Source organism: Lepisma saccharinum, chromosome 1, assembly GCF_977018435.1.
Source record: "Lepisma saccharinum chromosome 1, izLepSacc3.1, whole genome shotgun sequence".
Classification (NCBI taxonomy): domain Eukaryota; kingdom Metazoa; phylum Arthropoda; class Insecta; order Zygentoma; family Lepismatidae; genus Lepisma; species Lepisma saccharinum.
The window spans coordinates 25,788,522-25,812,139 of NC_139229.1; the positions used below are offsets into that span (position 1 = coordinate 25,788,522).

Genomic DNA, 23,618 nt, shown 5'->3' on the forward strand with positions numbered 1-23,618 from the left:
TTCTCTCAACTTTCAAGTCATCCATAACGTAACACACTGGGATACATTACAGCTTAGTCAATACCACTTTGAATGAAAAGGCAAAACAGCAAAAGCAAAAAATCAAGAAAAGCCAGGGCTGGCTCGGTAGGTAGGGCAAAGAGACAGTGTGCCAGAGACCCAGGTTCAAGTCCTGGTCAAGCCTGCATTTTTAGTTAAAATTTCTACATAGTACAGGGGTAGAAAAAACTAATTCAGGCGCTACCCCCTTTTCCTCAAGAGACTCTTTTTTCTTTTCGCAAATATGGTCTAAGAAAGCCATGAATCAACTAAGATAAAGCTACACATTTGAAATATGATCTTAAAAGATTGAATTTTATTAATTATTACAAGATTGGTAGAGGCACATATTTTTGGTAAATAAAAAAAGCAAATTTTCGGTACAAAAACAGTCAATTTCAGTCAAAAGCGGTAAATAAAATAAAATTTCGGTGTTATAGCGGTGAAAAAATTGATCAAAATCAGTATATAAAATGACATTTTGGTTTGAAAATTGTGACTATAATCCTAAATTTGAATTAACAATTGCACCTATTACACAAAATAAACATATTCCTTCAAATAGCACATTTATGTAGTTACCAGAGTATTAAATTGTTTTTTTTCTGTATAAAGGGGTCCATGTTTTCTTCTCAAATATTTACAGCATAATTAATCAATTTTCTGTGAATTGCATAACTCAGAGGATAATTCAAACTTCAGAAAGTGTCGTGTTGGAAATAAACTCTAAATTTCATGTTTAAGAGTCGATTTAGCATTTTGCAATTCATTTCGTGACAAAACAGGGTAGGAAAATGCACCTCACACCTTTCAGAAACTTGTAAAATAAACATTACAATGTGTTATTTCACATTTCGTGTTTTCGTCAAAAACAAAATATGCATGCCTCTAAAGATAGGATTAAAAGTAATTCATTCCTTTGCCAGAGTGGTTCTTCTAAGAAAGGCTCCACTGGTAACAGCATGAAAAACTATGCAATACATTCTAATATATGGCCAAGTCTACCATATCGCAACAGATTTTAAAATTTGGCTAGTAACAGTTACAAAATTTATTATAATGGCATGTTTATTATTCTGATTTAATAATACACATGATACAGAAACCACACAAACAATAAAAAACACATTGTATACTCATTGTTTTAAAAAAAGGTAATCGAAATAACCATACGCAAGATTGAAACGTTAAAAAAATATATTTTAAGTAGTGAATTTAAGAATTCAGGTAAAAGGTTAAAATCATTTTCTACTCCTGACATAGTACATGTCCTGTGTGTGTTAAATCATAAGGTAATGGGTCCCTTTCGTACATGTGCGACCAACAGACCGAGGCAACATTATTCATGATATTAAGAAAATGGCGCAGTCCGAATGACATGTGCAGCTTGCCATGTCATTTTGGTACAAAAAAAGTTGACTTTATTTCTTAAGGTTTAGTTTTCAAGTGACACAAATTGCCTTTATCTTCACTATGAAAGCTCCTTTACTCAGCCCTTGAAGTGGAAATTGATGCAAGTCCTGAGAGGGCTTAGCATAGTTGATTTTACATCCTGAGAGGAGTAAGAGTCCTCTCTGGGAAGAGCATTTATAAATACTGTTGGGCGATACTTAGAGGCACATATTTGTGGTAAATAAAAAAGTAAAATTTCAGTACAAAAACCAAATCAATTTCGGGTTCAAAAGCAGTTAATGAAATAAAATTTTGCTGTAATAGTGGTGAAAAAGCACTATATAAAATTGCACTTTGGTTTTAAAAAATGTGAATTTATCTCAAATTTGATTTAAAACTTGCACTTACTACACAAAATAAACATATCCCTTCTAATGGCACATTTATGTCATTACCAGAATATTAACTATATTCCTGTATAAAGGAGTCCATTTTTGCTTCTCAAATATTTACAGCAGAATTAATTAATTTTCCGTGAATTGCATAACTCACAGGATAATTGTGACTTCAGAAAGTGTCAAGTTGGTTAAAAAAAACTCTAAAATTGGTCTTTAAGAGTCTATTTCACATTTTGCAGTTCATTTTGCATTATTTCATGACAAAACAGGGTAGGAAAATGCACCTCACACCTTTCAGAAACGAAAAATTAACATTAGAATGTGTTATTTCACATTTCGTGTTTTCATTGAAAACGATATGCATGCATCTAGCAATACTGCAGTGATGCTAATACATTAGAAATTAGACACTAGCATGGTGTGTACAATTTCGTAAAACAAAATTCCCTAACTTTTCCAAACCAAGAACCAAAATTTTCAGGGCAATATATTTAAACGTGTGTGTAAGAAGGTACGTAAGGTATGTGTGTAAAATTTGACCAACAGCACATGTAGGATCCAATTTAACCTTTTTTTTTAGAATACTGTATTCACTTCACATGTAAAAATGATAACAGCAGGATTGGCATATGGTTAACAAAGAATTCCTTTTTATATAAAAAAAAATAATATAGCATAAATAATACATAATTAGTGTAAAATTTAGTAATAAAATCACATGTAGGATCCAACTTAACCATTTTTTTAGAATACTGTACTCACTTTACGTAAAAATGATAACAGCAGGATTGACGTATGGTTAACAAAGAATTCCTTTTTATAAAAAAAAATAACAAATATAGCATAAATAATACATAATTATTGTTTAATTTAGTAATAAAATCTGTACTGATTCTAATATCTACCAAACACAACCCAAAAATTGCAACAAGAAAGTGAAAAATTTCAATAGCTACTTACTGTAGTAGTACATGATAATAGTTCAAAACATGCTTTTTTCCTACAGTGCTTAATTCACAATGTCTACTGTAACTACCGGTAATACTCAGCATATCAAACTGAAGTAGTTTCGTCACAAATTTAAAATTTCTTGCTTGTTCATAAACCTACCTTTAGTGTACTACTACAAAAATGATGATTATTCCAGAAAAACAGTCAATTTCCATGACATTTCCAGAAAATTTGATTTTTTTTGTTTGTTTTAAGTAGGGCTGAAGTATCGACCAAAACCATGGTGTCGGTATCAGAAAGTATTTGTTAGAATTCATCTACCGCTACCAACCAATACTTTTCCGGCATATTGGTCTTTCACGGGATCCACAAAAATGCCACATGATATTTTCGCAGAGTGTAATTATTCTGGAAATTATGCAAAAATCTAACTTTATTTTTATTTTCCAAAATATTTGCATGAAAAACTTTCTTTTTCCATAACATCTGTTTTAATATTCTGATGTAATTCTTAAATATTCTAAAGCAAACTTATTGGTAAATTCATGCATATAATTAGAGAAGGATATTTACACACCAGTATTGATCAAAATTTTGAACAAAATTTGATTATTGCAGTTTTCAAGTATCAGTATCGGTATCGGTGGGAATCAATAAGAGTACCGGCATCAGTATCGGTTCAAAGTGGTATCAGCTCAGCCCTGGTTTTATGTCCATTCTATGCACAGATAGGTTAATCGGGACTGGAACTACAGTTTAAAGCAGGATCTGAACCACTGTGCAATGTGCCTCCACCAGGTATTGAACCAGAGATCACTTGATTACAAGGTGACGACGTTACCACTATGCCATCAGGGAGGCCCTAAAATTCCAGAGAAAGTAAATTCACAGACTTTTCCAGGATTCCTGGACCAGAAATAACTTCTGGTACGTGGAGGATTTGACGGCAGAAACGAAGAAAAGATGACTAACAAAAAGGGTAATATGACACTCACACTTCCTTGACAAAAGTGGCATCTGGCTGCGGGTAGACACCTCCTTCATTTCGACCCATTGTAGCACCAGGATGGAAGAAGTTAACTCGAAGGTAAGTGTAATCCCCTTCCACTGACTGTGATATGTTCTTGATTGTGGAAATATGGTATGGAACAGGAACTCCGAAGATCGGGAGAATAATGGTTTCATACTTCTTGTCTGCAAGGAAAAAAAAAAAAATCGTACAATTCTGAAGAGGTTTTACATAAAAAGTGGAAAATTTTATTTCATAAAATTAGAAGCAATGGAATACATTAACTGGTACTCTATCAATATCAGCCAATATATTATTCATGGTGGTTGCGGTAAACGCGGTTTAAAATTACTTACGTGAAATTTAAAAGATTTCGTAATTCCGCGTTGCACAATTTAATGGTTCAATCCTATTAATTTCGAAGATCCACTGTCTTCATTCACAAAAGGGTACGGCGTTTGAAGCGGAGATGGTACCGCGTCAGTACATTGTTTGTTCCCGGGCGGCGGTGGTTGCGATTTTTCCCGTTCGGCAGCACTGGCGCGCGCATCTTGGTTTGCGTCGTCTGCTTCCTGTTGTCCGGTGGCGTTGCAAGTTGGGGGTTGGGGGGCTGGGCTGTGTTGCTCGGTAATGTGCCGTTCCTGTTCCCCGCGTGGCTGGAGGGGGGTCGAGTATGCGTATAGCATCTTTTCTTTTTCAGGTCGGGGATCTTTCTTTCCCCGACCTGAAAAAGAAAAGATGCTATACGCATACTCGACCCCCCTCCAGCCACGCGGGGAACAGGAACGGCACATTACCGAGCAACACAGCCCAGCCCCCCAACCCCCAACTTGCAACGCCACCGGACAACAGGAAGCAGACGACGCAAACCAAGATGCGCGCGCCAGTGCTGCCGAACGGGAAAAATCGCAACCACCGCCGCCCGGGAACAAACAATGTACTGACGCGGTACCATCTCCGCTTCAAACGCCGTACCCTTTTGTGAATGAAGACAGTGGATCTTCGAAATTAATAGGATTGAACCATTAAATTGTGCAACGCGGAATTACGAAATCTTTTAAATTTCACGTAAGTAATTTTAAACCGCGTTTACCGCAACCACCATGAATTCTACACCTTTCATACGGAAGGAAATGCGGGAATACGAGCGTAACATCAGGAAAATACAAACCCGACACACCCAACTTGGCACCCTGTCCTCAGAAAGATCCCCGACCTGAAAAAGAAAAGATGCTATACGCATACTCGACCCCCCTCCAGCCACGCGGGGAACAGGAACGGCACATTACCGAGCAACACAGCCCAGCCCCCCAACCCCCAACTTGCAACGCCACCGGACAACAGGAAGCAGACGACGCAAACCAAGATGCGCGCGCCAGTGCTGCCGAACGGGAAAAATCGCAACCACCGCCGCCCGGGAACAAACAATGTACTGACGCGGTACCATCTCCGCTTCAAACGCCGTACCCTTTTGTGAATGAAGACAGTGGATCTTCGAAATTAATAGGATTGAACCATTAAATTGTGCAACGTGGAATTACGAAATCTTTTAAATTTCACGTAAGCAATATATTATTATTACTATTATTATTATTATTTGCCTCTATTTCTTTACGGTGGAGATTAAAGCTTATGCCTTCTCTTACATTTAACCATATTCAAAAAGTTCATAATATAATACACATTATTAATGTGATTCACACAAAACATTGAAAATAATGATCAACAACAAATCACAGTAAAAATATTAATTCAAAGACATACACAAAACATAAATATAGGTCTATATACATAGCAGGGCCCGACAAATATTATATTTGGCAATAGACACCAGAATAAAAGTATGTAGCGCCACTACATAAAATTTCATCTTCTCTTAAAGATATCTATTGAGTTAGATTTTGTTATTTCATGTGAGAATGCACAGTCTCTCTGAGTGAGAGTGAGAGTGAGAGTGAGTGAGAGAGAGAGAGAGAGAGGTAGAGGGAAAAGAAGAGGGGGGAGAGGTAAAGGAGAGGGAGGAGGTAGAGGAGGAGGAGGGAGAGAGAGGGAGGTAGAGGGGGAGAGAGATAGAGAGAAAGAGAGAGAGAGAGAGAAATATCTGTACAGGTTTGCAGGTTTAATTGCCAAGATTTTATGTCTGATATATCTATAAATAGCCTGCAATTGAGTGCAAAGTTCTCCTATTCTATTATTATTGTTGTGGACATAAACTAGAGCCGAGTCAATACCAACGTATCGATATCAGGAAGTACCAGTTGGAATTTTGTTACTGATACCAACTGATACTTCTTCCGAGTGTCTGCCAAAATGCTGCGCAACAATTTCACACAGTCTAAAGATCTTAAAAAATATGAAAATGCTTAACTTTAATTATATTTGCTGTGGGGAGAAATACATTTTGGGGATTAAATAGTTTTCATGTTAAATTATGAATATTTTAAAGCAAAAAAACTGGTAGTTTGTTATGGTATAGTTCCTATGGAAAACTTGCACGTTCTTTTTTTACACCGATGAGCCATTACATTATGACCATCCCGACGCGGGAACAATTAGCGTGGGAACAATTAGTGTGCCTGGAGATTCGAGAGTAACACATGACATGCTGGCGGCATGGTATATATTGGGCAGGTCTACAGGCTCGTTGTTAGTATTGTCTCCAGCATCAGAATGGGAATCGCTCGCAGTATGATAAGAGGTCAAATTGTGATGGCACGGTGCTGCTTTGGCTTGTTCGCTGCTTTCGTGTTGCTGTTGTGAGCATGCATCGAAAGTGGTGCAACGATGGGCAAACAACGACATGTCGGCCAGCCATGTGTCGACAGCAGCTCATTGATGCCAGAGGAAAGCGAAGGCTGACACACACTGTTCGGAGCAACCGCAAGGGCCGCCACTGTACGAGAAATTGCACACAGGTACAACAGTGGTGACCAGGACAATATTTCACAGCCAGTTCAAATACTGCTGCTCAAGGGACTACAGACATAATGTGATAGCTCATTACATAGGTGGTCATAATGTAATGACTCATCGGTGTATGTTCTGAATTACTTTTAACTGTTACAATTTGCAACAGGACAGGTGTCAGTGGGAATCGGTGAGAGTATCAGTAGTGCCACATATGTATAGTGAATAAATTATCAATATTTTGGTAGACAAATGGGGTTATTTTTGGATTTAAAGTGGTATACATAATGGCATTTTGATGACATACATAATGGCATTTTGATGACCAAATAACAAATACAATCATAAATTTGATTAAAAAAGTACATCTAGTACACAAACATTTCCTTTCTAATAGCTAGGGCCACATATTTTTGGTAAATAAAATATCAATATTTCGGTATAAAAACAGCACATTTCAGGATCAAAGCATTCTATAAAATAGCATTTCAGTGTAAAAAATATGAATAAAACCCTAAATTTGAATTAAAAACAACACTTAAATAAACATTTCTCTTTTAATAGCACATTTATATACTTATCAGAATATTAAAGTTTATTTCTGTGTAAAGGAGTCAATTTTTGCTTCTCAAATATTGACAGCAGAATCAATCAATTTTCCATAAATTGCATAACTTGGAGGATAATTCAGACTAGAAATTGTCGCATTGGTTAATAAACCCTAAATTTCATGCTTAAGAGTTTATTTCACATTTTACAGTTCATTTCACATCATGGTACGAAAATCCACCTCACCACTTTCAGGAATATGAAAAATTAACATTACAGGATGTTACTTCACATTTTGTGTTTGTCAAAAACCAAACATTCATGCCTCTGCTAATAACACATTTATATAGTTATCAGAGTATTCAAGTTTATTCCTGCGTAAAGGAGTCCATTTTTGCTTCTCAAATTTTTACAGCAGAATTAATTCATTTTCAATAATTTTTAGTGTCATGCATATTTCATTTTTGACAAAAACACAAAATGTGAAATAACACATTTTCATGTTTTTTAAAGGTGTGAGGTGCATTTTAATACCATGTTTTGTCACAAAATGATGTGAAATGAAGTGTAGAATGTGAAAGAAAAAAACCCACGAAATTTAGGGTTTAATTACCGATACAACAACTTCTGAAGTCTAAATTATCCAGTGAGTCATGCAAATCACAGAAAAATTTATTAATTCTGTTGTAAATATTTGAGAAGTAAAAATGGACTCCCTTGCACAGGAATAAACTTAATACTCTTGATAATTATACAAATGTGCTGTTAGAAGTGAAATATTAATACTGTGTAATAAGTATAGTTTTTACATCAAATTTAGGAACATATTCACTATTTAACACAGAAATGCCATTTTATACACTGCTTTTCATCCCAAAATATAGTTTTTTTTACCAAAATCTTGATCTTTTATTCACCAAAATATATGGCTCTAATAATTTTGCACAGTTCACAGGATAATTCAGACTTCAGAAAGTGTTGTGTCTGTAAATAAACTCAAAATTGTGTATGTAATTCAATTTTGCCCTTTATTTTGCATCATTTCATGACAAAATATTGTAGGAAAACATGTCTTGCACATTTCAAAACATGAAAGATGAACATTTCATATCGGTTTATTCCAAAAATAAAATTAAATAAAATAATTTCAACTTACCTACAAAAATCTTCAACTCTGTCACTTCCGCCTCTCTGGGCATCTGACCTACATTTTTATACGACACGTTCGATTTCCTAACCTTCTCTTGCTGCTGGCCACCTGACTGCTGTGCCAGACGTTGTTTGGCCATTTCATTCAACTGAGTTGCCAATTCACGTTGGTGCTGCTTACGTTTCTCTTCCGCTGACTGTTCTTGCTGTAAAGAACAAACAAATAGGGTTTGATTCCCTGTCGGGGCAAATGTCAGTGGTTAAGATTTCACTTTAAACTGTAAGCCTAGATACAATCAACTTGTTTGCGCATAAAGTGGACTTAAAACTTTAACAAACAAAAGTGTAAATCTGTAATTAAATACAAGCATGTGAAACATTACTTTTAGCAGGAATCAAACATAGGACTCATGAGTTACAAGTTAACAGTTTGAGTGTAAGTTGGAAATTTATATTACAGTAATACTTATTTTTAAAGTGGTTTCTATTCTTCTATTCAATTTCGATCTCAATTTCCAGAGCATTTAGAAGATAAAATTTCCAACCATACATGATATCATTACATCCCGGATCTTGAGGTGCAAACTTTTGATCGTTTAGGTGCAAAAAAAATCAAGAAAACTTGTGTATAGCATATTCCAGCATATGGTATAACTTTGAAGGTGACTTTAGCTCAGATAATGTTCTAGAGATTTATACATGGGCTGTACCAAAAGTAATTCAAAAGTGGGCATAACTCTCTCATTGACACAGGTTGTTCAAATTATATACGTTGGTAGGATAACTTATAATTTATCAATGCCTAACTTATAATTTATCATTGCCAAGTGTAAATTAATTAACATTTATAAAAATAAACAATCATAAAATTACTGAAAAAATATTATCATGCTAGGTAAGATACACATTTAAAGTAGAAGTAATGTCTACAATGAGGCATTCTGATGGTGTAGTGGTAACACTGTCACCTTGTAATCAAGTGATCCCACATTTATCCAGGCTGAGGGATGTAACAATTTCATTCTCACTTTAAACTGTGGGTCCAGTCTCTATATGTCTATCTGTGCATAAAGTGGACTTATGCTAAGTGTTTTCAATTCATGAAAAGTAAAAGGCGAAGTTCTTCTTGAACTTTGCACCATGACATGATGCATACGTAGGGGGAGGTGATGTGATCAGCACCATGCTTTGGTAACCTTTACTCCCCCAGGTATTCATTTAGTTGAGGCTGGGCGAGTCCCAGAGCCACTTTACGTGGGGACAAGCCCTCTGAAAAATTCCGACTTTAGATCACAAACCCAAATATCCCATGCAGCAGTCAGGCACCCTACTAACTAGACAACCTCAGCTCCGACTCATGAAAAGACATAGTTAATTTACTTTAGTTGATTGCAGTAATCATTTCCCATTAAAAAGAAAGAGCACTGTGTGTAAAAACTAAACTGGCAGATTCTCAAGTAACATGAAAATGAAACTACACTGCTCACCCTTAACTTTGACTCCAGAACGGCAGTACGCTTGCCTCTACCCATAATCTGAGGTTTCCGTTCGTTCTCCTTCTCTTCCTCTTCTTCATCCTCATCATCTTCGTCTTTCAGAAAAATTCCAATGTTCTTAATTTTCTTCTTTGATGTGGTCAAGAGTGTTGCTGGTTGTCCCTGAAAGAAAGTAACATTTCAATGGAAGACACCAATATGAAAATTTTACCAATACCTCAGAGTGCAGATGTAAATTTTATGGATACTAAACAACTATTTAAGACTGATGCATGAATATCAGTCAATAATGGCTGGTTATCAGTAACAGAAAATATTAATATAAATTTAAATCTCGGGTATATGCCCTGCAAAATGCACTAGTTTCATAGTTTAATTTACTCTGCACAAATATTGTATCATTTCATGATTATATGACATGAAATTAAAGCATAACATATACCTTGTGCTTTGATTATGAATAAATAATGCAGTGGATACCCAAAAAGTACACAAGCCATTACTAGGCCTCAGATTTTTAAGCTTTAAAAATCCTAAAATGGGTTCTACAAAAAATTCAAATGGTTCAAAATTCTTGAAAAATACTGATTAGGTAAAATCATTAAAAACAAAATTTCAAAATAACCATAACAAATTTTAATAGGTACATAAAACAACCAAATTTTCACTTGTATACATAATTTTCAAAATTTGACACTAATTATTTTAATACTAATACTTGTGCTGTTAGCAAAAGTTACTTGTTGATATGAAAAATGAATTATGTATAATTTGCTGCTCAATACATAACAAACCTTTTGCATGTTATCCACAGTCAAACTCTGCTATATGTCTGTGAGGATAATTAAAACATGGATCAGAAGTTTGGACTTCGGACTCAGGCAGCAACAGTGGCGCCAAACATTTTGCTTTGTTTCAAGCTTTCAAAATATGTCATGGACTTGGAGGGAGGGATATCAACAGACTATGTTTAGTCAATGAATTTTTTAGTCACCAAAAAGAGGAAATACCTGTGTGACATACAAATCCTGTAAACCCTTAAAACAATATAAAGATTTTTAAAAAAATGTTTGATTTAGGCACAGAAACCTACAATAGGTTCTTCTAGGAACTACAAAACTTCATAAGTTGTTCTAGCATATCATATTAGAAGCTAGGGGAAGGAGCGCATACCACTGAATGTACGCGGGTGGAGGAGGGCATCTTCAGTAAAAAAAAAAAAATCCCTTCTGAAACATATAAAGCAGATTTCACTGCATTACATTACGCAAGACAAACTTAATGAAAGCAATCTAGAATTATCGTTTTTCCATTTTAACTGCTTCATTACTGCTACAATAAAAAATATGTGTGAATCTTAATATTAAAAAATTCTTGCCGAATCACTGCCGTTATCATATTATAAACAAAAAACAGCAAAAAAAATAAAGGAAAAAGTTTATCGTACCTCACTCACTACTACAGTATCTCCAACAAACAAGGCATACTTCTTTCCTTCCTTGTCTTGCGCTTCCTTGTTCTCCAAATTTGACAAGCCAACGTTCACATTGAATACCATCCCCTTCTTCGCAGTAGTCACCGTTTTAGGTCCTATGACCAAAGAGCTCTCTCGAAATTCTATCCCCATAGCAAACCTGTAACATGAGAAGTCAAAGAGTGCTTCAAACAGAAAAGAAAAGATGCAATATAAAAATAATAGCTTAACAGATCAGTTTTGATTATCAGTTTGATAATAACAATATCAGTCGATCAGTCAACCTTTATTCACAATACTAGCCAATACTTATCTGGAGTTTCCCTATTTTGCAGTGTCCAGAATAATGGAATGAAACCTTTTCAGGAACTTATACAAATGAAAGAGTTTTCATTTAATTTGCACCAGTATTGTGCGAAAAATGGATTCTTGATTAAATGACATATTTTAATACTCTGATGTAATACCTGAATATCTTTAAGTAAAAACTCTATTAAACAGTTGCTTATAATTGCAGTGACACACAATATTCCAAGGGTCGTTCAAAGTTGACTAAGACTTTTATTTCTAGACAGAAATATACATACATAGAAGCACCAAACCATGTCAGTTTCTCAAAGTATTCCCCTTAACATTCAGACACCATTGTGGAAGGTTTCTGTCGTAATCACTGCAGCACAGCGTTCTTGAGTTCCTCATCTGTCTGGAAGTGCATCCTGCCCAAATGTTCTTTAAGAGCCCCAAACAAATTGAAATTACTGGGAGCTAAATCTGGACTGTAAGGACTGTGTGGTAAAACCTCCCAGTGCAAGTTGGCCAGTGTTGTTTGAGTCAAATGGGCCATGTGTTGCCTGGCATTGTCATGGAGAAGACAACATTCCAGGTCTTTTCTTCTGAACAGCTCAACGTACAGCACCGTGAAGCAGTGTTGAGTAATAATGGGCATTAATTGTGGCATCCTTTTCCAAAAAAAATCACATGGATAACACCTTGCATGTCTCAGAAGACAGTTCCCAAAATCTTACCGGCAGACAGTAGCGCTTTGCTTTCTTTGGTTGGAGGGGAACCCTTATGACACCATTCGTACACTCTTGCACGTGACAGTGTTTGTTCACCATACTGTCCTTGCACCTTGCAGTCTACGCCAAATTTCAGCAGGTTTCACCTCCTTCACGAGAAATTTCATTATACACTGCTGTTCCACAACAACACTAAAATGTGTCAGTTTTATATGAATCCCCTATATACAGTGTAACCTCGATTTTATGCTGATAAAACTTAAAATGGGGGAAAATGTAAAATCAAGGAAAATTTTTAAGACATTCTGCTACGTTGGGACCATCAAGATTGAATGTACAATGCGGAAAAATGTAAAATCAGGGTTCCACTGTATATATTAATGCTCCTACTTCATGACTATAGAAAAATTCAAACTTTGCATTTGATAAACATTGTAAAACAAATCAAACAAAAGTAGCAGTCCAATGATTATATTTACCCAAAATTTTTGGTCAAATTGTCCACCAAATTTGGTTTCTCCTTTTTGGCAAACTCCAAACCAGCATTGTAAACATCACACAATTTTGTCCCTGCCTGAAGAGTCTTCATTATCTCCTCCTCTAGGTTGATCAGGAAGGCATAGTTATCCTAAGAACATAAAAGAATCAATTATGTCCACACCCATTTTCAAGGAGGAAACATAAGACACACATACAACATCACCCCTAAAACATAAATATATTCCAGTGCTTTGCACCTTGCAAAGATCATACGTAGAGGTAGATACCACACATTTGGCAAAACAAATTCCTTAACTCTTGCAAGTTTTATAGTTGTATAGGTAATTTTAAAATACAGGGTTTCCACAAATACAGAATAGAAATTCCAAGTTTAATAAAAAAAATTGACTGTCTTGGGAAAATAGTAACTGTGGGAGTTTCTTTGCAGACTGGCAACATTGTGCTAGTTCAGAACTCTGGCAAGTGGCAGACACCCTGCAGGTAGATTTACACATAAAAAAAATTTTCAAGCCTTAGACTAAACCCCTTCATTAAAAAATTAAACTAAAAAATCCAATTTTTAACAATTGTTACCCAAATTTCCACCATAATTTTCGTACTTAGGATGCCTTTTTCAGCAAAACATACTCAAATATCATAGACAGTATACTTCATTAGCTATGAAATAAAATTCAGGTCTCTGGCTCTACTGATTTTTGAGATATTAAGGTTTCTGTAAAACTGCTTCATGATTAAAAATAAAAAAAAGCACTATGTTGGAAAAATGGCCACCACAGAAGAACCAAGGACAGGAAATTTTTTTGAAAATTGGTTTTGATATCTAGAAACATGTACAAACCTATGTACTAAAAATGAAATTTTCCTAAAATGGTTATGCAAGCAACTATTTTAATATTGGTTGATTTGACATGACATCTAAATAATGATACATACCTGAACTTCATTTGTAGGATTTACTAGAAGCGTGCGCACAATGTTTGAACAGTAGAACTTGTACCGGGCACCTAATGAACACACTATCGCTCCAAAATGAAGAATGTTTTTGTCGCTGAAAGAAATAAAAATTCCTTTCTAAAGTATCCCTTCAGACATATAGGATATAACTAAATTTCAAAATGCGCAACAATGATGATCTTAACCGATTTTATGAAACATGCTGCTAGAAATTACAGACCATCATGAACATTTTGTTTCAAAAGATGGCGAATTAACATTTTGTGCATTGAAAAGCTAAAGAAAATATACATAATGTGATTTTGTGCAAAAATTGCATAATCTTTATAATTGAAGATATACTCTATCCCACAGCAAAGCAATATGAACAGCTACTAACAGCTGGTAGCTGCAGCTGCATAATCCTTTTCATGCTCAAACTTCTACTCTCACGCGTTCATTGGTTGAACCCTCTCGAGTCACTACTTGCTCAGAAACCTGTTTTCGTTCGCTTGTTCCAGAGATTCCAGAGACAGAGTCTAGATTCTAGATGCTATAGAAAACTTGTCACACTCAATGACTTCTGACTGCTAATTTTGAATAACAAATTTCCTGAATATTTAAATAATGAACTCCAAAACCAAATTACCGTATTTACTCATGTATAATGCTCAGTTTTTCCAAAATTTTTGTTACCAAAAACTGTGGTGCGTATTATGCACGGAATAATTCGAGCAGCAAACATGAAACCGCATGTTTCCATGATTTTGTGACACCTGCATTGATTTTTTCTGTTTACGGAACCCTATCATGTTAAATATCGTTGTAAAGCTTCAATCCTGTAGTTTCTGAATATGGCAACAGTATTCCATTCAAGATGGTGACACTAATGTGCAATGCAGTTGAAATAAACTCATCACAAAATGAAGAAACATTCTGATGTTTATGGTACTTTGGATGAACGAAAAGATAAGGAGAAAAAAAATAATAATTAAAATGTATTACTGGCCAAATAATATGACATATTTGGAGTGTGTAATGCATTAATGGAAGAAATATTTTGCTGCTAACTGCTAATTTGAAGGTCCTGAATGCGCCTCTATATATGTTATGTTAGTCACGGAAAAAGTATATATTTTGAAGATTTTTCTTAAGAAAAGTAAAGAGGAAATGAGCAAAACTGCATATAAAAGTCGAAAGGCCATGTCCCACAATTCTTTACTTTGTAACGTAATATTCTGCTACACCAACAAAAGCAGTCTGTTGTGGCGGAATTCATGCATGCACCTCCTACAACTAAGAAAGCCATTTCTTGCACCTGAATTATACTACGCATTATATACCAGATATAATTGATTTCTCACTTTTTTCTATCAAAAACCAGGGTGAGCATTATATACGGTACTTAGACACATTGTTTTAATACCAAAACCGGCAGTACCTCACAACACTGAACTTCAGGTTATAATTTCCACCACTCTGTATGATGGCAGGATAGCACATGTCTACTTGGCTTGTGTCAACTCCTGTGACGTACTTCTTGTCTGTTATGGCAGTCTCCACACCTTCAGCTAACTTTGTATGTTTCACTTTCTGGAAGAAGGAAAAGAAAATAACTGAGTATCCAGCGCACTCTACTACTGAAATGACTAATAGTGAACTAAAAAACTACAGCAATCCCCCACCCCCTCTAAGGGTCACCTTTTTAGTCTGGTAAATTTTTTGCTTAGCCAATTGAAAGTTGGGAATCTGCCTTCAGCCTTAACCAACATCACTTTTCAATGTGAAATTAAACTATGGTTTCTTGATCGTAGGTTGGGTACGCAACAGTTGAAAGTTAGCAATGCTTGGGCAAGAAATTCGATCACACTGCCATCTAGATGTTTCAACTCAAATCAAATTCAACATGATATGAAATTCATAGTTTACACTGTAATATCAAAACCCATGCATGTGTATTATCTATTGTTACAAAGAAATGCATTAAGGGGAAAACAACTAATACTTTTATAACAAAAATGGATCTATTTGACAAAATTCAAAAGGGACATTCGAGCATTACATGTGTGACATTTCACACACAAAATCTAAGGTTCTAGACATGGGATTGAACTAAAATATTCCTCATTTGAAGTACTTTGTGATGTCTGCTGACAAATAAAAAAAAAAAACTTTAGTATGATGACATAGCCTGAATGCAAGTAAAGCATTAAAAAAATGTGTTTCACCCATGTGACGCTTTAAAAATATAGCAAAATTTGATTTAATTTGTCTGTGAAGAATGTAGGCTACAGATGGTAAGAATTTTTGTTGGTGAAATGTGCAAATTAAATTCATTCACAAACACTTAAACCTTAATGCAATAAAAAACACTAATAACACTGGTCAACAAATTTCTACATTTTGTTTGTTTCCAAAATGAATTAAATTTCAGATTAATTCATTTTGATATTTACATAAGTAGGACCACTTTTTTTCGGAATGCTACACAATTAAAAAGTGTCTTGATCGATGTCCACAAGAGTAGCCTATTTTCAATTTTGTGAATATGTCAAAGGATAATTAGCTGCATATTTCTACTAAAGAACTCATTAACTAATTTTAAAAAAAAACAGTCTTGCCTAGTAACTATTTGAAAGAGAAAGATTTCTTACTTTATCAGAATCTATAATTTCCATGATCTGGTCCTTCAGGTACTTGTTGAATACATCAACTGAAACATTACATGCCTTCTTGATCGTGAGGATTTCACTGTCCTCTTTTGGAGCCATGATGAATGCCATGGTTGAACTAACATCCACCTGCAATAAACAAATAAAAATAATTTAATATTAACTATATTTCATTTTTTAAAGCTTTGACTGTACGACAAAAGTTGCGGTGGTACAATCAGCAGTTTGTCTGACTATCACATGGAAGAACTTTGTTTAGGACAATTTCCGTTGAGAATGGACGGTCGACATTTTGACCAGCAGCACATCGTAGCTTCACCAGCACCACATGGTAGCAAGTAACGGGACTTCTTGAAAACTACACAAGATGTTTCAGTTCTGTCTAACTTCAAAGTTACATAATATACTCCGTAATACTTCAAATCACAGATTAAAGCGATAATAGCAGCCACCAAGTAGGCTTTACCCAAAGTATTTCGAGTATACTGGAAGGAAAGTAAATTTACCACAATTAATTCCACAAAATCCAAAGATTTCAGTTAAATATAATATTGTGGTTTTTGCATTGGCCATATTTACGATTAATGGCGCACTTGTTAAAGGACCATGTTAGTGAATTTAAATATATGAATTATGCTCGCAAATGCATTTAAAATTCATGAAACAAGTGGGAAGGAGAAAAAAGAAACTTCAGAAGTGAAAAAAAAATGCAATAAAGACAAAAAATACTGAAAAATGACCTAAAAATAAAAAGGGCGGAAAATGCAAAATAATGCAAATAAAAACAATGTTTCCTGGTTTTAACTGAAGAAATACGGACTTATATCAGGTTTGGCGTTGTCTTCAAAGCCAAGAAAATAATATGATTTGCCATCAACTTCCTAACCCTATTTATTAGTATACATATGAAGCTATGACATAGTCGAATTTCAAAACAATATAGTATCATTATTAATATTATTATGAAGCGAAGATTGAAAAAGTCATTTTTTTCAACTGTAAATAATGGGATTGACTTATGAAAATTGTTATAACTCTTAAACCACTGCACTTTTTTTTTTAAATTTAAATTTTGTATCTAATAATGAGTAAAAAAGCAACACTTTAAGCAAGGTGTGACAATGAAGGGTTCCAGGAGAATGCAGGGGCAAAGTGTCCGATTTTCAATCACGTGGCAGCAATTAATGCACCATTTCTTGAAAACTATACATGATATTTCATTACTGTCTTTTTTGTTTATTAGTATACCCCTAAAGGTATTACATACTCCAATTATAAATATATCCATACTATTATTAACAAGTGAAGGTTAAGAAGTCCTTTGTTCCCACTGTAAATTATGGGATAGATTTGAGGCTCCATCTGCTATAGGTTTAATGCAGGAACTTTGATGGAGAAGCTCTGGTGTACACCCAGCCTCTTATAACTACGTACCTGGGATGGAACACTGGGAGGAGGAGGAGGGGGTTTAAGGGAGTCAGAGCATGGTGCTGATCATACGCTGTGCTGTGCTTAAATACCAAACAATTTTATACACATAAATACAATTTATTTTTTTATATCTGTATCTTTAGCTGTGAAAATGGGCAAGCATGATATATAGACAGAATTAAAGAAGAGAATTGTTTTTTGAAAGTGTAATTTTCTGCTCGAAAAGACTAATCGAGACTTGGCCTACAGTTAAAAGTAGTACCTGAACCACTGTGCAATGTCTCTCTCATCCTGGGATTCAAACCATGACCCCTCCATTATAAAGAGAGTGAATAACTACTCAAAATGAAAATATCAGTGATGTGATCGAATTCACATCTCAATACACTCTGGCACCAAGATAACATTTTTGTATTTGTCTGCAAACGAAGTGATTGTGCAAAAGAGCAATTACTTTTAACTGCACACCAATTTTGATGTCCTCCTGCGAGCATTCACCCAAAGTCATACCAAAGTTTGTTTCAAGTCCACCTTATGCACAGATAGGCTAATCTGGTCTAGGCACGAGGTTTAACGTGGGATCTGGACCACTACATGCCTCCACTGCAAATTGAACCTTCAACTTCTCAAAGAAGAAATGAGACAAAGTACATGGTGCACACCTACAGGCAAGGGTCATCATTTTCAAAAAGTAAAGCTTACCTAGCATGTCATCTCAATCATCGCCGCAGGTGAAATGTTGAGGCCCAGGACCATTTAACCCATTCCCTGTGGTGGAGCTATATATATACTCTCTAAAATTGCACCTTTTTTGCAGAGCATCTATATATAGAAGGTATATGAAAATTAACAGTTCTTGTATTATTGCATGTCATTTTTATAGACACCATTATTTCGTGCCATTATTAGCCTATGTGGGCTACTGACAATTTAAAAAATCCATTGTTGATGCTTTCTCAGTGCATGAAAACTATTTTTTTTTTTTTTTGCAATATGGTCTAGTTGGTCGGGTGTCTGACTGCCATGCAGAAGACCCGGGTTAGATTCCTGTAAAAGGTGTTCTGAGTTGGAATTTTACCGGCCTAGTCCCTGCATAAAGTGGTTCTGGGGCTCATGCAATCTCAAATCAATGTGTAACTGGGGGCAAGCTGGAGGGTAAAGGCAGCCAGAGCATGGGGCTGATCACATCACCTCCAAAATGGCTGAGATCGAGAATATGTAGTGAGGGTGTGGGGTCCTACTCCCAAATCCCCTAAATGTGCCTTCCTGGCATGATGCTGTATGGAGGGGGAACTTTACCTTCTAGCTTACCTAATGTGGAATGTTTATTTTCATCTTTTTATAGTTAGTTTTTTTCATTATTTGTGATTACACAAATTTGCGGTTGCATCTATATATAGATTTCTTTTTGGTGGCACTTCCCTTCCCTTCAAGGTCGCTGCAGGGAAGGGGGGGGGGGGTTAATACATGGCAACTGTGTTACCAGGCAACAATTCACAAAGGGTTGTTTCCTTTGGATATAGTATACATGTCATAATCTATCCACAGACTATTGTCAAAGTGTACAGCCCACAATTCGCACCGGCTCAGTAGATGACTTTCGACCTCGCCAGTCCGGCCTTTACATTTATGTTACTTGTGAGCGTGCATTCATCAATTTCAACTAATCATCACTCATCCTTACTGTCACAATAAGTCAAATAGGTAGAAAAGCAATGTGAAACAACAGAAATATTATACCACTTTTAGTTAAGTTACTTCAGGCTCTTCTGTAGATTAAAAGCTAAATAGAAACCCATTCATTAGTTTAGAATTTCTATTATGATAGTGGTAAATACAATTAACCTGGGTTTTCACTAATTTTACCAAGAAACATTCCTTGTCTTCTAAAGGTCTTACAGGCATTTCCAGACCATTCTGTAATGTTTTAGCTTACTTAAACTCAATTTACTGTGCATTTCTTTGATTGGAAATATTAAAGTAATGTCTCCTGTTCCAAGAAATGCTGTATGCTTAGGTATTGAAAGGACCATTTAGCGGTGACATCACGAGCAGACAACTGAGCAAGATTGTAAAAATCATGTGGATTTTCTGTTGCAAGAGGCAACTTTTAAAAATGTTACAGCAGTTATGAAACAAAATTGTGATGTGTATCGTACATCAAAGTAAACATGAGATTTCAGAGAATACGTTATGGAGATACAGGGGATGGACAAAAATATGGAAACACCTGCGAAGAAAAGCCGGAATGCTGTAGCTACTAAAGAGTAGGACCGCCCTTAGCTTCCAAAACGGCCTGCTGTCTCCGAGGAATGGATGGTAGATAATGGGATCTTACACCATTCTTCATGCAAAACATGATCACAATCCTCCTCAGTGTCCTTCTGCCTCTGTCACTCAGTGTACATTTTCGTCCACGCAGGAGATTATCTGATGTCTTTCATGACACACTATTATGTCATCATGATCTTGGATAGAGTCCCTCTCGATACGCCAAATAACATGGCTACTTTGGTAACAGAGGCCCCTGCAAGGTGGGCACCGACAATTTGCCTTCTTTGAAACACTGTCAGCTCGGACATGATTCAGTATCAATTGCACTGCACGATATCTACAGTGCAACTGTTGACTCCTACCAGTCCAACAGGGTCCTATCTCACTGCGCAAAATCAAAGAATGTCACACCACGTCCGATTTCAAGTGGAAAAATTGCATCGATATCACCAGTTCCGATGTCGTGGTGTTTCCATATTTTTGTCCATCCCCTGTATATTGCACATACCTTACAGAGGATAAGGTAAAGAATAACTAGAGAAAGGAAAATGCATTTTTGAAGAAAATAGGCCCATCCTAGTTCCGAAGCTCAAGTGCCACATCACTGCTGTGGTGGCTGCTGGGAGCCGAGCAGCCTCGTGTTCCAAGATTGGATGCCAGAACACCACATGACAGGTTTGCTTTCACTTGAGGTGACGTAACACTAATATGGTTCATTTCAATTATGAACACATGTTGCACAAAATTACGGTTTATACGTATGCACTGTCAAGTACAGAAATCAGCTTTTTTGTATATTTTTACGAAATTCTCAGACCTTTTTACTCAAAGGCCGATCTTCCTGGACTTGTCTAGGTCAGCATAAACCTTCAGTATGTTATACTTACAGTTTCAAACTGCTCCTTCTTCAGTGCTGCCCTCCATGCCTCCATAAAGGCACCAGGGAAGTTATCCTTTGCAAAAACACCCAATGTTTTCCCCTTCTTGCTCTTCTTAACAGCCTCAATCAGCTTCTGGAAGTTGCCCTTATCCTCATCGCTCTGCAAAATAAAATAAAATCTTTACTGTTAATATTGTAGTCATTTTGACTGAAAAATTTAATGTTTTTCTTTCAGTTTACACAACATTTTAAATTGTCTAATTTTGTTTTCAAGTCCACTGTATACTCAGATGGGCTAATCAGGACTGAACCTACAGTTAAAAGTGGGATCTGAACCGAGGTAGAGAGCAGGTCATAAGTAGAGCTCAGATTTGTATGTAATTACATATTCTATTCCTTTCTAGATACATTCCTTGAACAGGAAAATGTCAACGAAATATGTAACTGACATGATCTTGCATAACCTTTGTGTTATGTATTTTTACATATTTGCCAGTATATTACATATTTGGTAATTTACTTTACATAAAACAACACACTTTGGTAATTCTTTCCTATCTTGATCCTTTTTCCTATATTTTCGGTCTCTGAAACATGATTTAGGAAATTTGTAGCTCATGTGATGTCATATTTTCTAATCAATGAGATGCAAAGTGCTTACAGTCACCTAAAATGGACTGCCAAGACAGGCTGAAGACCAAAAAAAATATGGGAACTGTTATTTGAAGGGCTCGGGTGTACAACATGGTAAGTGACATTTTTGTCATTTCTGAGTTCATTAAGAAAAAGGGTTACTAGAAGCTGTACTGTAGATAAATTGTTTTCGCGTTGTGTTTACCAATTTCAGAAGGCTTCACTGAGTCCAATGCAAATTGTATGGCATGGTAATTTCCCTCAAAAGTTGAAGGATGGTACATTTTTTTTTTGTGTCTCAAAAATTACCAAATGTCACTTACCATGTTTTAAAGTTGTTGTCCGCTTTGGATGACCACTTTACATCACAGAAAGTTCCGAAAAATCAGTTTTCACCCTAACAACCACATGTCAGGTCCACATGGAGTCCAATAAATCGTCCCCTGAAACCTTTCCCACCAATAGCGTTCATCCAAGAAATGACAGCTCTTGTCAACTCCACGTGGAGTAAATGAGATGTTGCTAATTCGGTTTCTTTAGAGATTTCTTAATGTGAGGTTGCGGTTCTTCATCTTTGCTAAGTTGTGTGTGGTGCTATTTTTTTATACAATATATAGACCTTGGGAGTATAACGTCACAGTGAATGTCTAAACACTGCAGGCAAAACTGACAACATCGCTTTACAGAAAAACTGTGGTGGCTCAAAACCAGATACGGGTCCGGTCGGCTTCCTCTGGGGTTGTGTCCAAGATGACGAACTGACAATGCTTTTAAGACTACAGCTATACACCCGAGCCCCTCATTTATCGAAAGATGCTGGAATTTCTCTCCCCTCCCCTTTTCTGGTCACATATTTTCGTTTCGTTTTTAGGTTTAGGCAAAGCACCTAGAAACTTGGCATTGGTGGACAAGAAAGCTACTTCCCTGTAAATAGAGAGTTACACAATATGTTCTCTTGTACAAAAAATACAAAAGTAGCTATGTACTTTAATTCAATTGTTCTTTCTGTAGATGCTTTTTTTTTACAATTTGTTTCGAAAGTTACAAAAAGGTCTCTCTGCCTCAAAGCAGTGGGAAATTTCTTAAATATGTACACGTTGCTGAACTTTCTTGAGTTAGCTTGTGTGACGGCAGCCGAAGTTCAGCAGCTAACACCCCGACACTAGTCACTCCCTTTCCCCTACTTTACCAGATTGATAGGCATTGGACTTTATACAGAACAGTTGTGAAATTCAATATACTTCCTGTTCTATGGTTACACGTGGGATGTAACGTGACTTATGAGATAAATGGAGTGTTACGTGACTTACGACCAACTCTGTACAACTCTGGAGATTGGACCTGGGATCCCATGACTACAAGATTACCACTACACCATGAGCGGGGCCAACACCCAGCTGAGAACTTACTCTGTCTCTGACGAGGAGAGTGACGGCAGGTGCGTTGTTCTCATCCTTTCCCACCTGCCTAAGGAACTCAATCTTCTTCTTGCTGGCGAGAAAGTATATGGTCTCTTCAGTTAGGACCATTATTGTATCGGTAAGCTCATAGCCAAGGAGCCACATCTACGGAAAAAAAGAAAAAGACATCACAAAACAATCACTTGTCTTGTTTTTATTACACAATTAAAAGAGAACGTAGAATCTTTTGGAGTTTCTGCTACAAAATCCTGGCACCATTTGGCAAAACTATGATGATGATAAAGAGTAGGTTACGTCAGACAGGTATGATTATTAATTTTAATAGTTAGAATGACCATGATACTTATTTTTATATTGAAATGTCAACATACATGGACAACAATGTGTTAACATTGTAAACAAATAAACAAATGCTGAAATAAACCACAAAAAGATATACTTTGTCCACCGTAAGAACAAAGTTGACATAAACAAATACACATGGCCGGTG

At 36.0% G+C, this 23,618-nt stretch overlaps 1 protein-coding gene across 2 annotated transcripts in view; it reads right to left on the reverse strand.

Annotated features, from left to right (window-relative positions):
- Positions 1–23,618, reverse strand: part of dre4 (SPT16 homolog, facilitates chromatin remodeling subunit dre4) — a 72,811-nt gene that overhangs the window by 41,066 nt on the left and 8,127 nt on the right. For both annotated transcript variants that reach the window (XM_083129733.1, XM_083129728.1), the window contains exons 3-12: positions 23,117–23,272; positions 21,082–21,234; positions 16,472–16,618; positions 15,259–15,410; positions 13,818–13,932; positions 12,863–13,011; positions 11,338–11,524; positions 9,882–10,052; positions 8,402–8,600; positions 3,776–3,974 (exon numbers count right to left, since the gene is read on the reverse strand). In XM_083129733.1, coding sequence (XP_082985859.1) covers positions 3,776–3,974; positions 8,402–8,600; positions 9,882–10,052; positions 11,338–11,524; positions 12,863–13,011; positions 13,818–13,932; positions 15,259–15,410; positions 16,472–16,618; positions 21,082–21,234; positions 23,117–23,272 — 1,628 coding nt within the window. The remainder of the gene's footprint in view (positions 1–3,775; positions 3,975–8,401; positions 8,601–9,881; positions 10,053–11,337; positions 11,525–12,862; positions 13,012–13,817; positions 13,933–15,258; positions 15,411–16,471; positions 16,619–21,081; positions 21,235–23,116; positions 23,273–23,618) is intronic.